Below are 15,925 nucleotides of genomic sequence, written 5' to 3' on the forward strand. Positions count from 1 at the left end.
GAAGGGAAAACACACACAAAAGAGAGAGAGAGAGAAAAACAAAAAGCAAGACAGTCAGTGCTTACAGCTTGGAGGAAAGGATGTCAGGATGGCCACCCTCCAAATCTGAAAATTTAACTGTCAATGCTGAAGCTGGGAAAGATTCTGGCCATTCTGCTCAACTGGGGGACTATCTATTGTCATAACAAGGTTTCATCCAGATCATAACAGTATTATATGAACTGGATTGTCTCTAACAGCCCCCATTAGGAAACAACTTTTTCTGAGTGCTACACATTTAATAAGGAATGAAAATTCAAGTGCAATCGCTGACTTTAAAAAGATGGTGAATCATTTATTCAAGTGAGAGTTCACTGCAACAACAGGGCTGGACATGAGCAACCAGAATGGAAACACATCAGATCAGCCAAGGAAGACTGAAGATCAAACAGATCAAATCATTCCAAAGAACAAGAACTACATTGAATTATTGGTGCTCTAACAACAATTCCAAATTATATATTTGTATAAAATCAATAACATATACACTATTCCTATTAAGCAACTTTTTTTTCCCCAATGAAAAAGTATCTACAATTTTACAACTTCAAATGCTGAAGATGTGCCATTGAATGCATAAAACTGAGCTGGCTTCAGAATTGGTTGAACCTTGTAGTGCCCAAAGTACTGTATTCTGTAGAGCCCTGGTTCAGTAGAACTTGGAATATGCCATTCTACTCTGGCCTGGCTGCGACCAAGAAATCCTTTGGTCCAGTAAAATCTAATGGAAAAATAATAAACTGCATATTAAAAAATATAATCCACGTTAATGTGTATTGCAATAGTCCAGCCAAGATCTCTAATTGGCTGAATTAAACACATCTGAATGCCAAATCATTATGGAACAGAAAGATTTTTACTACCAGTTAAGTGACATAGATGCTAAATAATCACTCTGGCTCAATTTGTCCCAAGAAGATTTTATTTCTGTGATTTTTTATTATTTTATTTTTGTTGCTTTGTTAATAACACAATGCACAGCAAATACACCAGGGAACACTTAAATGACAAATAAGTGGTTATTTCTGTAGATAAAAAATATTTCTGTCTAGGTAATTATGTGGCCCCATAGTGTATTAAATGAGCTCCTCACAATATCATTATCATGGTTATTAAATATTAATAAATTTACCCTCACATCTTCCCTGTAAGATAAGAAAATATTGTTCCCATTTAACAGAAAAGGAACTGAGGCACAGATAGAGCAAGAAAATTGTGAAAGGTCAGGCAAAATCTGTGAAACAGCTGGAAATTGAACCTAAATAATCTGAGTCCCAGACCTGTGTCAGAATCACACATCCCCTTCCTCATATTTATTGCTAAAAATGGGCTCAGGAAACTGAATTGCCTTAGATTGATATAACTGGGTCCTGAAGTTTTTTAACCATAGAGCATGTGCTGTATACATCAGACAACAGCACAAACTTCCTCCCACTGCCCTCACCGATGTGTCTCAGCAGAGATGCATGTCCTATGCGGAACAGAGCTAGTCCAAAAAATGCTGACAATACTTGTTTCTGTCACAATGTTTTATGTATCTATTTTGACAAAAAAATTGTTGGTAAAGCTTTGTAAGATGGAATTTCTGGTGTGAGAGTCAGACCCCAGAATAACCCTGGGGGGGGGGGGCATTCACTGGGGGTGTGGGAGACCCAGGTTTATGGCTCTGCTCTAAATCAGGCAGGTTTCCCACATCCAAGGTGAGAGCCTTAACAACCACACTATTAGCTATTTCACATACACACACCCCAATGCTTTTTCACAAATTGTATTGAAAGGTCTCATTTTCGTTCTACGTCAGAATAAAAACAAATTTCAAAACCTCTAAATTTTTCTGTGAAACAGAATTGTTTTTTTCCAGCTAGCCCCAATGGGAAACACCTCTCAGGGTCATAAAATAGATTCATATTCATTCTCTTCTTGTCCTGTCTATTGAGACTGTCAACATCTGTTGTGTCTTGTTTGGTACTTAGATTGTAATCTCTTTGGGGTGGGAACCATGTTTTTGTTCAGTTTTGTACAGAACCTAACACAATGGGATCCTGGGATCCTCAGTGCCAGGGCCGCCCAGAGTGGGGAGGGCAATTTGTTCCAGGCCCTGGGCCCTGCAGGGGCCCCTATGAGAATATAGTATTCTATAGTATTGCAACTTTTTCTTATGGAAAGGGCCCCCGAAATTGCTTTGCCCCAGGCTTTCCTGAATCCTCTGGGCAGCCCTGCTCAGTGCTACCAATAACGAACAATAATAAAGATCTACCCAGTGATCTGCTATTCTAAATCCTAAATGGTGTGGCTCTCAGAGATGTGTGCTCTCCAACAGCATGTGTGATTAAGTAGGATCATTATTCTGGAAAACTGTAACTGGAAAATGCTTCCCTTAAATATACATGGAGTTCACAATGGTTTACACTGTCTTCCGTCTTTATCTGTGCACTCACAAAAATAAGGCTGTGATGGTACCCAGTCTTTTCAATATTGTAACAGTGAGTATGTGACTGAAGTTTCTCTCCCAAGTTTGTGGTAATTTTCATAGAAATTTTATTAAATGTTTTAAATTTTCTAACTCAAAAAAAGGAGAAATTCCTTGTTTGTAGCATTACCTGCTTTCTGGAATTATTATTAGGCTGCTAAGCATAGACATACTACACATAATAATTACAAGTAATGAAACACAACACTACCTTTATCTGAGTAGGTTATATTAGGAGGAAAATTTACAGAAATGGGGCTCCTAATATACTGTGACAACATAAGAGAGCAATACAAACCTCCCCCAGCCCCCAAAACACATAGATACACTGGAAAAGGCCAGAATAACCTCTGGTAGAAAGGGGGAATGTCAGTCTGTATTCCACAAACACAGGCATGATTTCCATCTCCTAAAGCTCCAAGCTTAGTGCTGTTATGTATGCTACTGAAGTGTGTCAGAAGCTGTCTCAGGAGACATTGGATTTATATCAGTGTCTTTTGGGTACCAGATCAGATTCAGAAAGCAATTGGTTGCACTCAGGCAGAGAAAATTATGCACTACCAGGAAGAAGCCATCATAAATTCAGAGAAACAGAATCTACTGATGTAAGTCTGTTATACTGGGAACATTGTCTCTCTCCTTTGGAAGTGCAAGGTGTTTTTACTGAAATATCTCCAACATCAGAGGATCCTGAAATGGACCTCTTTGGGATCCATTCTTTGGCTGATATTTAGGAGACTCGGGTAAATAAATCATCGTTTTTTAATCAGATTAAGCAATAACTTCTTTGAACAAGGATCTGACAAACACACTATCTTTTCTTCCTCATACATGCATTCGCCATAAGGCTGAGAGTCCTACCACACATTTGATTTCTACTGCCCCTCCCCTTTTTTTTTTAATGAAACTTCTCCACTTTGGGGACATACATCAGAGCCACTAAATACTTTTCCAAAAAACAACAGTGTTGGTGGAAACCTTTTATGTTCTCCTTTTAATATCCAACTATTATGCAATGTGGACCAGCGAATGGGGCATTGGACTAGGAATTGGGAGAAGTGGGTTCTAGCCCTAGCTCTGCCACTGACCTCCCAAGTAATCTTGAGCAAGTCACTTTTCCAGCTGTAAAATGGGTATAATGATACTTACCTGCCTTTGCAAACCACGATGAGCTCTATGGATGAAAAGCTCAATGTGAGAGCCAGATAGTACTATCTCCATGGAATTTCCAGACATTAAATACAAATTGTTTAGAAAATGTAAAAAATGTTTTAACAAAAATGGGTTTTGTCAAGTTGGTTCACACCATGATTTTCCTTAAGAAGAAATAAAATTTAGTTGCTTATTCTCAATGCTGTGTTGATGAGAGCTCTGCATAAGGTTTTACAAAATCACAAATTAGTTTCTAGAGGTGGATTCTTTTAAAATGCCATTTTAAATATTTATTTTCAACTCAGCTTGTGCCAAGTGTCACTAACATCATGTACAATAGACGTTGCCGTACAGATCACTGTATTAAAAAAAAAAAGTTCTAGCTTAAGCTGAGCTGGCTTTTGTTACATTTCCACTATGGAAATGGACATAGTAACACCAAAACCGAGCGATCTCCACTGCCTAACTCTGAACTGGGTGTTACTATTCTGTAATGCGTAGGGGCTGGGGAATGTGAGGGTATATCTCAGTCAGAAACTCACAATATCAAAAGCCTTAAAGTTTTGTGGCTAGATCTCAAGACTCCTCAGGCCTAATTGTCAATCATGTTATAGCCTGCTTGCATCGCTTCACTGGATACAAAAGATTGCAAAGTATGTGGATCCCACTGCTGGAAATTCCCATGGCAAAGGATGAATCTCAATGTGGCATAAAGTTGGCGTAGCAACTCTGCAACCCCCTCCATTTTGCATCACCTGTGCAGAGGCGATTGCCAGAGGAGAGGTAATGTGGCCAAAGTCTTTGTGATTCAGCTATGCTCAGCTGCTGGAACAGTATCTTCATATAGTTAAAGCAGGCCTGAGGTTGCTCTAATTTATGCCATGGGCCAACTGGTCTCTAGGCAGGCAGCCCCAGAATATGGGAACTACAAAATCTGCATAAAGTCACCCCTAAACCAAGTCCTGTGCAGAGACCAAAGATTTTTGACTTTCTAGTGAACCAATATCTTGCATCTCAATGACTCTGGGCTTGAGGCAACCTTTTAAGTCAATATAAGTTACTTTACAAGTACTATAGTGCGAAATGCAGTATTTAATTAAAAATTATTAAAACAATGAATGTATTTTGCAGAAGGAGGTAGTTCTATCCATTGTTTTTACAGTAATTATTCATTTATCTTACATTCCACAATATTATTGATAGCAATTGTGGGTAATTCATCATGGTTATACACCTTTTAAATTCCAAAATCTGCCTCTTGTTTATGTACATTAAAGGAATGTCACATCCAAAAGGGGAGTCGCAAGGCAGAATGGTTCCAACTCTGATTTTGCCCCCGCATTTCAACCTAAAAAGAAGGCTGCATCACAGAGCTTCTGCTGATGTTCAAAGGCAGGTCTGGGGGCCGTGATCTGAGCATTTTTACCACCACAGGCCATAGCTTTTATTTGTAGAAAAGTGTGCAGGTTACTCTTTTCTACAAGCATAGGCATAAACTACACTGTGGTACTGTGCATGAGACAGTGGCTAGTCAGAATGCGTGTGTGCAATAAATGTTCTTGTGTTGGTGTACACCTGTTTGAGGAAAATGCAAAAGAGTGCCAGAACTTGGTCCCTGGGGTTTTTATAAGCAGCTCACTGAATCCTTGAAATTTATGAAACAGAGTCAGTCCTGGGAGAGTTACTCACCTGGTATCCCAGGAGGCATCATTATACATTACATGCCAATTTCCTGAAATGTTCTCATACTTCTCGACTGTAAGGAAGGTTTTGTGAGTCTGGAATAAAAATTAATATAACTAGTCACATACTGAATGACCAATCATTTAAGCTTCCTAGTGCTTAACTTAAAATTGAAGAACAGGGTTTTTAATTTGTTTTAATTTTTTATTGGCAAAACATAACTAGCCTAAGCTGTACATGTAATGTAGGGTATAATAAAGGACACATTCATTGCAAGAAGACTTCACCTCTACCCCGATACAACGCTGTCCTCAGGAGCCAAAAAAATCTTGCCGCGTTATAGGTGAAACCGCGTTATAATCGAACTTGCTTTGATCCACCCGAGCGCGCAGCCCCGTCCCACCCGCTGCTTTACCACATTATATCCGAATTCATGTTATGTCGGGTCGCGTTATATCGGGGGAGAGGTGTATATGGTATTTAATGAATTTCCAATAAAAATAACCAATATGACATGTCTGTTCTCTATTTTTAAAAATGTTTAAGAAAAGGTAACAGTATGAACTTTGATTCTGAGAATGAAAGCTTGGACTTGCATTAAATTGCACCAGAATGCAGAGAAAAGGTTTCTGCATTGCTCATATGTGCAGTTTTGACTCACATGGTATGAAGAGGTCATGAATTATCTAGGACTGAACTCTTTGTGCAGTTTTCCTGTTCAATGCTCAAAATCCCCTTAACAACTGGACAAACTTCCAAGCTGGAACTTTACAGTCAAAGGGCTTCTGGTAATGTAAGGCCCCAAAGAATATGGTGAAGTCAGTAACTCACTTAAGTACAAACAGGGTGAACATGGTTTTATATGAACCAATGGGGACCTCCAATGAGCATTTAGCTACAGGAAGTTTAGAAAATTATATTTAGAAGACTTTACTGATATCATTGGTTGTGATTTATAAACATTCTAAACAGAAGGGTTTATCTAGGATGTATTATTCTAATGTGCAGTATTCATCCTAGTGTAAATGCATAGTTATAGTATGATAGTTTTAGTATTGTAAGCAGAGTCAGGATGAGCTCTACCCTGACATCTGGTGGTGAATTATGGTGAGTGTGGAAAAGAATTTCAGGGGCTGATCGTGTTTGCATAGGCACACCCACCCAGTCTGGCATAGCCCACGGCAGCCTGGGATGGTTGCTTTGGCAGTTGTGGGATCCCCAGTTTCTTTGTTGTTGGGGCGGGAGGAGTGGAGTGTTGTCACCCTGATTGTGTGGATGAGGAACTGTGAAACTGCTTTGTGACAGGGAGTCTCACCATCAAATGAGTGACACTCGCTAGACAAGGGAGTGGGCTCCTTGTGTGAGCCAGAAGCACCAATTGTATCCCCTCCTCTCTCCACTGTTGAATATCAGAGCTGATTTTTGATTCTCTTAAGAACCTAAGTTACAGGTTACTGAGCTGAACTCACTAAGAGCTGAAATCACTAAAGAGCTGTGCTAACTAGTGGGGGAGCCTGAAGTTTATATTGCGAAGCAGAGCAGCTGGCGGAGTAGACCAGTTTGTGGGATGGTTGGAGTGGCCCACAGAACGAGTGGAGCCGAGCAGTTTGCGGGGATGGCTGAAGCGGATCACGGGACGGCTAGTGGAGCAGAGCAGCTGGCAGAGCGGAGCGGAGCTGAGCAGTTTGTGGGGAAGGCGGAAGCAGAATCTCATGGAGAGGCAGGGCAGTCAGCCCTGGACCACGTAAGGTGCCCCTTTTTACCCAGGCAGGCGGGGGGAAAACCCTTGCAGCTAGACTCTTGAACTCTGGGGCTGCACAGACCCAGGACAGAGACTTTTGAGTTGTGGGACTTTTGGGACTGTGGGTGATTTTGGAGTTGCTGGACTCAAGAGCCCAGGGAAAAGGACACGGCCTAGTTGAGGTGTCTTCCCAATTTAATGCTATGTTGTTTATCTCATGTTATTAAACATTTTCTGCTACACTGAGACTCTGTGCTTGTGAGAGGGGAAATATTGCCTCTTTGAGGGGCCCAGGGGTGTGTGTAAGATTTTCCAAGGTTACTGGGTGGGGGCTCGAGCTGGTTTGCATTAAGTTGTAGGGAAGGGACCCCTATGTATTGAACATGGCCCTTTCTGCTATCAGTTCAGCCTGGCAGAAGGGTTACAGTATAATATGCAAGAATCATTGTTTATAAACTTAAAACTTCAGTGACTCTTCCCTGCAGTTTACAACTAATTCAACTGGCCACTGAAATAAATAAAATAAAATAAAATAAAAAGAGCTCAAATAATATTTTCTTCTCTGAGAGTTGTGTGTGTGTTTGTTTGTAAAGATATGTTTACACTTAAAACACTACAACTGCGTCACTATAGCTGCGCTGCTGTAGCACTTCAGAGGGGCTCACTGTAGGTAATCCACCTCCCCAAGAGGAAGATGCAAGAATTCTTCTGTCAGCCTAACGCTGTTTACACAGGGTCTTAGGCTGGCTTTACAACAACAATCAAAAGTGCGGATTTTCCACACCCCTGAGGGACATAGTTATGCCGACCTAATTTTCTGGTGCAGATCGGGCCTAACATCTCTGCTGCTTTTTCCTCTTTCCATGTCTGACCTATTGTATCTCCATACCATTTGCTCTTTTTCTAATTTCCCTCTATTTCTCTTGTTTTACTCTCTCTCTCTCTCTCTCTCCTTCTTACCTTTCTTTAGAAAGGTGCATCTCAAAATCCTCCATGTAAGCAAGCAGAACAATCATTAAACATTAGCCATTGTGAAAGAATAGAAAAATCTAACATCATTTAATTATACTTACAGTGGTCTCAGCAGAATTCCTGGGGTTTGCACCTACAAAAGTTGCTTCAGCGACTTCTCCCTGAGGAAATGTTAGAATTTATTTTGAGAGTGGACTATATGTTACATAATAAAATCAATGATTTAAGCAACAAGAGGGTATTCACCCATGAAAGCTCATGCTCCAATACATCTGTTAGTCTATAAGGTGCCACAGGACTCTCTGTTGCTTTTTACAGATCCAGACTAACATGGCTACCCCTCTGATACTTGACATCAATGATTTAAGACATCTTTATTAACATTTCTGTATTATTTTAATAGTTGCTATTGGATTGTAGAGTTTTTATCATAAATTCCACTATGTACAGTGCCTTAACATTCCACCTCTCCTGTCTGCTAGATGAATTCCATTATGTGACATTAAGTTCCTGTATTAAAAAAAACAAAGGCAGGATGGTGGGATTTTAAGGTTAAAGTACTTCATTGTAGTGCTTCCCACCTTCTACCTGCTTTTATTGCACCCAAGAGAGTACAGATAAGATGACACTGCCCTTGTTCTGAATATGTTATTATCTAATTTTGCCAAGTATTTAAAATAATTAATCCTTATGACATTTTTATCTCATTCAGATTCCAAAGCAAGTATATCAAAGGACAACCAAGTTTCTGCTTCAAAACATTATAACACAACAATTGTTACTTCACAGTGAATCCTCATTTTATGCATAGAAATAAAAAGATTCTCCTTCATGGAGAGATGTCACAGGCTTTTTTCTTTTAATTCCCTGATTTTAACTACATTCAGTATACAAACATTGGTGGATAGGACAAATAACCTTAACAGAAAAACACTGACGTGGTTATACATTTCTCAGAAGCACCTTCTTTACTCAGTAATTCATTCATATGTGAATTTCATATTCAAGGGGCATGTTTGGTTTATTGCTATAAAGAATAAGGAAGAAAAGGAGCGTTTGGAAATTCATGTCAGCTATATAAACATACCTATCTAGTTCTCATTTGTTTTATTATAATTTCATTTCAGTTTCACTTTTTCTTGCAACTCACGCAGAGGAAAGCTGAGTTGCTATTACAACCAACCTTCAAAAGATTACTTAGTCTAGACATCGTGGGTCGGATTCTGCTCTTATATATCCTGATGTAAATTTTGATTAACATCAGTGTAGTTTAAAGCAGAATTTGACCCTATATCTCTATAGAAACCCCACACTAATTAAGAATATGGTTAAGAATCTGACAAGTATTCAGACTAGTAGTTAATAAATGCTATTTTCCCAGATAGTCTTACCACTCTGTACTGTGGTTGTACTTCCTGTAACACGTCCCCAAATGTTTTACTGACTGGTGCAACATCAGCAAGAACAACAGGTAACAAAGTTATGTTGGTTACGTTGATGAATGGTGGTTCTGGACCACTTGGCAAATCCTGAACTGTATTCTAGAAAAAAGCATATTTGTTTAATGAGCAGAAATATTGTTTGTCAATTCTACTGTGAAACAATTGTGACAAAACATCATATATGGATGCTGTTGTATTTCACAAAATCCAATAAGCCAAATGTGCCTTTTTAATTAACTACAGTGAGTATAATTGGCAGTAATGCCAAGAATAAGAAAGCCACCAAAAAAAGTACAGTGAGAGGGTTCTTGTTTATATGCTACTTTCAGCACCACGTCATTCTTCAATCTTATCACCATATGACTTTACACCAAGTTGCAGCTCCTCGGTTCTTGCTCTAGCTAGCATCCTGTTCAGCCCCAAGCAAAAGCTGCAACAACTTAAGGGCTGATCTAATGTACATGCAGCTGTCCACAGATCACCAGGGTTGTTTTAGCAGCCAGGAATTGTCAGAGTGCGTAGACTTTTCCAGCTACATTGACATCACCCTCATAGCAGGGCAAGGAGTTGGGACACAGAGAGCTATGATCCTGCTTCTGTACCAGCTGGAGATTCTGTTTACTGAAGGGAAATTCCCATGGAGCTGATTAGGCTGGTTTCTGGTGATTTTGCACTGCCAGAACAATACAGGCAGTTAGATCAGAACAGAGAATCAGGACCATGGCATTTAAAATAATAGGATGGAAAAATTATGTAAACCTCACTTCTAAAGCATATATAAATATGAAAGTATGCACTGGATTCAAATGATCTTTCATTACCGTAGCAATAGCCTTGGCCAGTCCCCTGAACAACTGAATATAAGCAGAGAGAGTGTGTGGCCCATAAATGGTGGATGCTGCCTCATATCGTTGAACCTACAAGACAGATTAAAAGATCTCTGTATTTCTTTCACAGATTTTGTTGGTGCTGCTGTTTTCATTTCTTTGTGAAAAAGAAAAATTATTCCACAGGCATCTAAACCCCCTGAATTATCACTGAAAAGTAAAAATGAATGGTAAAAATGGCCTGTAAATATCTTTGCCCTATATTAGAGCTATTTTGTTTACCTGGTATTCTTCATAAGTAGTAATGTAATGGGTATAAACATTGCACAAGCCTGCAATTACGACATTCATTCCCTGGGTCCCGTGGGATTCAAATTCCTAAGAAAGATGAGTACAAACACATAATTACTTTAATAAATATTAAATATACAATTAAATCCATCACATGTTGGTCATTAATAAGATGAATAAAAATAATAAATAGTATTCAGTATGATGTATGGATAATGTTATGATTGTCACAGTGTTTCTAATCATTCTCATGGTGGCACCACACTGGTAGAGTTAATGGGTGAAATTTTGGTTCCACTGAAGTGAATTGCAAAATTCCCATTAATTTCAGTGTGGCCAGGATTTCACCCATGTTTGTTTGGGCGGCCTTATTTATTGCCATATTGGGAGGTGGGGTATGCTGATTGATAGATAGGTATCAGATACACAATTAGCTTTAAAAAAAATACCTTCATAATATGTGAGACCAAGTGCAGTTCTACACTGGAGCTGGAGCTGTAAGCTCCAGCCACAGAAGACACATCTACACTAGTTCAGTGGGATCTAGCATGCTAAAACCAGAAAAGTAGCCACCACCTTGCTAGTGACAGGAGGGGCCAGCCACCCTGAGTACAATTTCATCTGAAACTCTAGGTATGTATTCGGCCAATTAGTCAGTCCTGCCACTCATGCTGCTGCAGCTATATTTCTACTTTTTGAACACTAGCAAAATCATAGCTTGAGAGGGCAGGTCTGCTCAAGTAGGAAATTACACTTTCCAGCTACACCCCAAGGAACAATATCAGTAGGAGGCAAGACAAAGATGACAAACTCAAGAAAATAAAGGTTCCATGAACTCTGCTGTCTAGAAAAGTTCTCTTCAAGTTTTTAGCCAGTAACTTACACTTTTAATAGCTTCCCGTAGTCTCCGTCCAGACATTGTCCTGTGAGGTATTAAGATAGTAATGTTAAACTCCAGTAATGTAGAGAAAGTGTGATATACTGAAGTGCAAGGTGAGTTGGAATCACTGATGGACGAGCATCCACAGGAAAGGTTTGGATCACATAAGTCTCCCAAAACCTGGATGCTCAGCTGAATATCATCTGAATTATCTGTATATTTAGAGCCAATAAAAAAACCCTCCCCTTTACAACAGTTTGGCATTTAGAAATCACCCTCACTATGTGGAAAAGTGGAAAGGAGACCATAAATAATTTATCCACGATATGTGGTCTCATGCAGGCCGTGGCTGAGATCTAGCATTTTCTTAATTTTGGCCATTGAATTGAAACTGCATTTTCTAATGGAAAATGGTACTGTCAAAAAAGTTGCTCAGCTATAAGACTGGGAAGCTAGTTTCAACCTCAACTATAGATCAGTAACTATTGGTCTAAAAATAGGGAAGAGGGAATCCTCATGTATTCAACTAAAGACTGCACATGCACACACACACAAATGCACCTGCGTAAGAGCATTAGAATGGACATTGACATACAGTGGCTGCATATCACATTGTACTAGTGATAAGGTAGTTTCTGGCTTTATATTCCTTCTGTAAAAAATATGCATACACATATATTGTGAGTACGGTAGTTTAGATATAAAAACTGTCTGCTTTGTTAAACAAAATAAGAGTAAAAATAGTACATACGTCAGCTCTCCTGGAAAAGCAACTATTGTGAGGGACCCAATGGTAAAAAGCTGAACATCAACTATTTCAGGGTGCCATGCATAAGGGAATGAAATCTTGGAAGAAAAAAAAAGAATATAGTGTTACATTTTTTTAATAGGGCCCATGAGATACAATCTGGTTTTGTTCTTTCCATATTCATAACAATAGTAATGCAAACATGTATTTTTGTAAGAAATTTACATTGGCTATAGAAAATTAATGTTTTGTCTCACTTTATCTTCTGTACTACCCATGCATTAAATCATTCAACCAGAACCATATTAATCAGGATGGAAGAAACCTATTGTATTATCTAGTCTGTCTAAATGCCTATGCAACATTCTTCTTTATCCTGTGTTCTTAAATGCTTTGTTCTGTTCCGTTCTAAATGACTGAAGCAATGGGTTTTCATTCCCTTCTCTTGGGACAGTATTCCACAGTCTCATAGATGTCACCATTAAAATGATTTGATTCCAATTTTAACTCTGTTTAACTTCATCTCATTACTTCTGATTTACCTACTTGACCTACTTTAAATAATTCCTCTCTCTTTCAGATACTTGTAGGCAGTGATCATATAACTCCTCAGTTGGTATTTGGCTAGTCTATATTGTAATTAGTTCTTTTACGTTTTGCTCCATGGGTCAATACCTCCAGGAATTTAAACACTTTGTTAATATCTTTCTGGTAATGAAGTGCCCAGAACTGTATGAAACATTCCTGGCGCAGTCTAGCATCACCGTAGAGAAAGGAGCAATGAGCACTCTGATGAAAACAACATGATGCCTAGGAGCTGGAAGCTCAAAAAGCTATTGTTTGAAAAAAAAAATCAAGCTATGAGTAAAATTTTCAAAAGCCTTCAAGTGATTTAGGAGCCTAAATCCCATTGGCTTTCAATGAGATGTCTAAGTCTCTTTTGAAAATGGGATTAAAGATCGTACTTCACTCGGGCATATTTGAAATTTTTCCCTCTCTTTAATGTGATTTTCATTCACAATGTTTCCTTTGTTTTCACTTTTTCCCCCACTCTCTAAGACTACTTCCTTGTCATTACAGTATGGATGGACTCTCTTTAGATTGAATTTTCTGGATTCCAAAATCCCATTTTGTTATTTTCTAACCATTTTTGTAATTGGAGCTACAAATGTATAAATACATTTATATAATGAAGTATTCCAGAACTTTGACATACTAGCCAAGCCACAAGGTTTGAAATTCTAATGTCATTGCTCTTTTAGTCCAAAATTTCTCATCAGATGTTTCCACAAGTCAAAAACTCTTCTACCATGAAATTATATATTTTGGCAGGTAACCAAAGATCTAACTGACCTTGCTAACATCACAGTAGTAATCTTTATATAAGGACAAACATTCTCGGACATTTTCTGCACTGTATTTTATCGCAAAGACATTTTTCCTTCATTATGAAGCATGCATATCTTTTCCACCTTTTTTAAGTTCTACAAGAAGAATGTATGGGAAAACATGCTTCTTTTATAGTAAGAAGCCTGTATCTTTTACTGCTTTTTCAAAGTATTGATAAGCATATATTTATGTTTCTTTTCATGTCTTTTAAAGTAAGATTCCCTTTAAAATATTAGTGTCATACAACCATTCAGTGTCTTTACTTCTGCATCATTAGTTTAATAATGGCTGGAATTAAAATGGATATCCTTTCTCTTGGCAGGAAAATCCAGCATAGTTAAGCGCTAGCTGTGCTCATAGTGATATACACCAACACACTCTACCTCTCCAGTATTTAAAAGGATTGGCTTAGGTTTGTGGCACTCTTTTGTTTCATTGGATGGCTCTCCAAACAGCAGGTTACGAACAGTTTCCCAGAATGGCTGCCCTTCTAGTGAACCTGTAAGTAGAAAGCTCTTTTAATACAATTTCTTCAGTTTTTCTCAGTGTAGATTTGACAAAGTCTAATTCCTCAACTGCATTTCCTAAAAGTATCAATGCATCTAGGCTGGGATTTTCAGGGGAGTTTGGGGGATTTGCAGTCATTCATCTTAAAATGGGATTTTGGACACCTAACTCCCACAGGCTGTTTTTAAAAATTCCAGCTATAACCAATCAGTATTTCGAACATGGCTGTGACCATAGTATATGGGTAGTGACCATGAATTATAGAACTAGAAAGGACCGTCTTCCTCACTGGATCAAGAACTAATGGTAAGAGGGAGCAAATAAAGGGAGATTTTTAAAATATCAAATAAAAACTTAACGATAGTTAGGTAGAGAGGCAATTACGGATGGATTTGTAAATAAAGAATGAATGAGGAAGTAAAAAGACAAGTTCCAATTCTGACCTTCACCATTTTCCTTATACACTGTATCCCTATCACCCACTCTTTGTCTGTATTTTTAAGGCTGTAAGCTATTTGAGGCAAGGACTGTGTCTTCCTGTGTTTGCACAGTTCCATGAACAAGACTGAGGGCATTATTGCAACAGAAACTATAAACCTCAGTGAACAAGGTCTGCAGACTCTGTTCTTCTGCTTACCTTGTGTGAAATCACAGAATCCCACTCCATCAGTAGTACCTGCTGCAAAGCTGTAGCCCAAGGCTGGTTTACATGTTTTACCCTTAATAAAAATATTTTAAAATTAGATTATACACCGTATATCAACTCCAGATGTAAAACCACAACAATTCAGCCTGGAACATTCTGATGAGGATTCCTTATCTGCAAGCAGGAAATTCCCAGTACTTACTGTATGGGTGGTATTGAGCTGGACAGTGACATCACTCATGTTCACCCACTGGTGAGCTGAATGGAGAGGTCCTGTTACCTCCTGGGAAGCTGAAGTATACAGCTCCTAAAACACAGACACATATTATCCTAATTAAAACTGGGTGCAAAAACTAAAGAATATATTTTAGTGAAACAGAACCACAAACAATCTGTTAAAAACAGATGCAAGACAAATACGAACTATTCTAATACAATCTCAGCTCCCTTGGGAGCAGGTGGAAGCCATTAGTCCTTCGGGTAGAAGAAATGATGTGTCTAAATCATTGAGAACATGTCCCTGTGGTGTGGGTCAGTTACAGAGACTAGTGCTTTATTAGCCAAATCCTTCCCAAGCTTTCAGACATTGCTTAGGGCAGTGATTCTCAAACTTTTGTACTGTGACCCCTTTCACATAGCAAGTCTCTGAGCGTGACTCCCCTTATACATTAAAAACACTTTTTAATATATATAACACCAGGATAAATGCTGGAGGCAAAGCAGGCCTTGGGGTGGGGGCTGACAGCTCACAACCCCCCACATAGTAACCTCATGACCCCCTGAGGGGTCCCAACCCCCAGTTTGAGAACCCCTGGCTTAGGGCATGAACAATGCCCCACCATCCCTATTTATCTGGGACCACTCTTTGCACACCCTCTCTGTTGTTAAGTTTTACCTCTCTGAGTAGTGTTCGAAGGAGCCTTTAGTGGGACCTTTTTGTGTGTTCCTTTCTTTTCAGCTAAATGTTAATTTTATTTTCCTGAGATAACAGCTGTTATTTTCAAGTCTTTTTGCTCCTTTATTATCTCTCAACATCATCGGGCTTTCTGTGACCCATGAGCAGAGGATTCCATCAGTGTCTTTGCCTATAAGCAATAAGCAGATGGTCACTCACGCCAACCTCACTTTCCTCCTCCAT

The 15,925-nt window shown here is 38.9% G+C and overlaps 1 protein-coding gene across 1 annotated transcript in view; it reads right to left on the bottom strand.

Moving 5' to 3' along the window:
• Positions 1-309: 309 nt before the first annotated feature.
• Positions 310-15,925, bottom strand: part of LOC116817807 (putative neutral ceramidase C) — a 33,063-nt gene continuing 17,447 nt past the window's right edge. Inside the window, exons 10-20 of the mRNA XM_032768219.2 lie at positions 14,990-15,094; positions 14,779-14,860; positions 14,018-14,133; positions 12,249-12,343; positions 11,501-11,540; positions 10,609-10,704; positions 10,321-10,416; positions 9,449-9,598; positions 8,159-8,218; positions 5,351-5,439; positions 310-760 (exon numbers count right to left, since the gene is read on the bottom strand). Coding sequence (XP_032624110.2) covers positions 571-760; positions 5,351-5,439; positions 8,159-8,218; positions 9,449-9,598; positions 10,321-10,416; positions 10,609-10,704; positions 11,501-11,540; positions 12,249-12,343; positions 14,018-14,133; positions 14,779-14,860; positions 14,990-15,094 — 1,119 coding nt within the window. The 3' untranslated portion in view covers positions 310-570. The remainder of the gene's footprint in view (positions 761-5,350; positions 5,440-8,158; positions 8,219-9,448; positions 9,599-10,320; positions 10,417-10,608; positions 10,705-11,500; positions 11,541-12,248; positions 12,344-14,017; positions 14,134-14,778; positions 14,861-14,989; positions 15,095-15,925) is intronic.

The sequence above is a fragment of the Chelonoidis abingdonii genome, chromosome 15 (genome assembly GCF_003597395.2).
Source record: "Chelonoidis abingdonii isolate Lonesome George chromosome 15, CheloAbing_2.0, whole genome shotgun sequence".
Lineage (NCBI taxonomy): Eukaryota > Metazoa > Chordata > Testudines > Testudinidae > Chelonoidis > Chelonoidis abingdonii.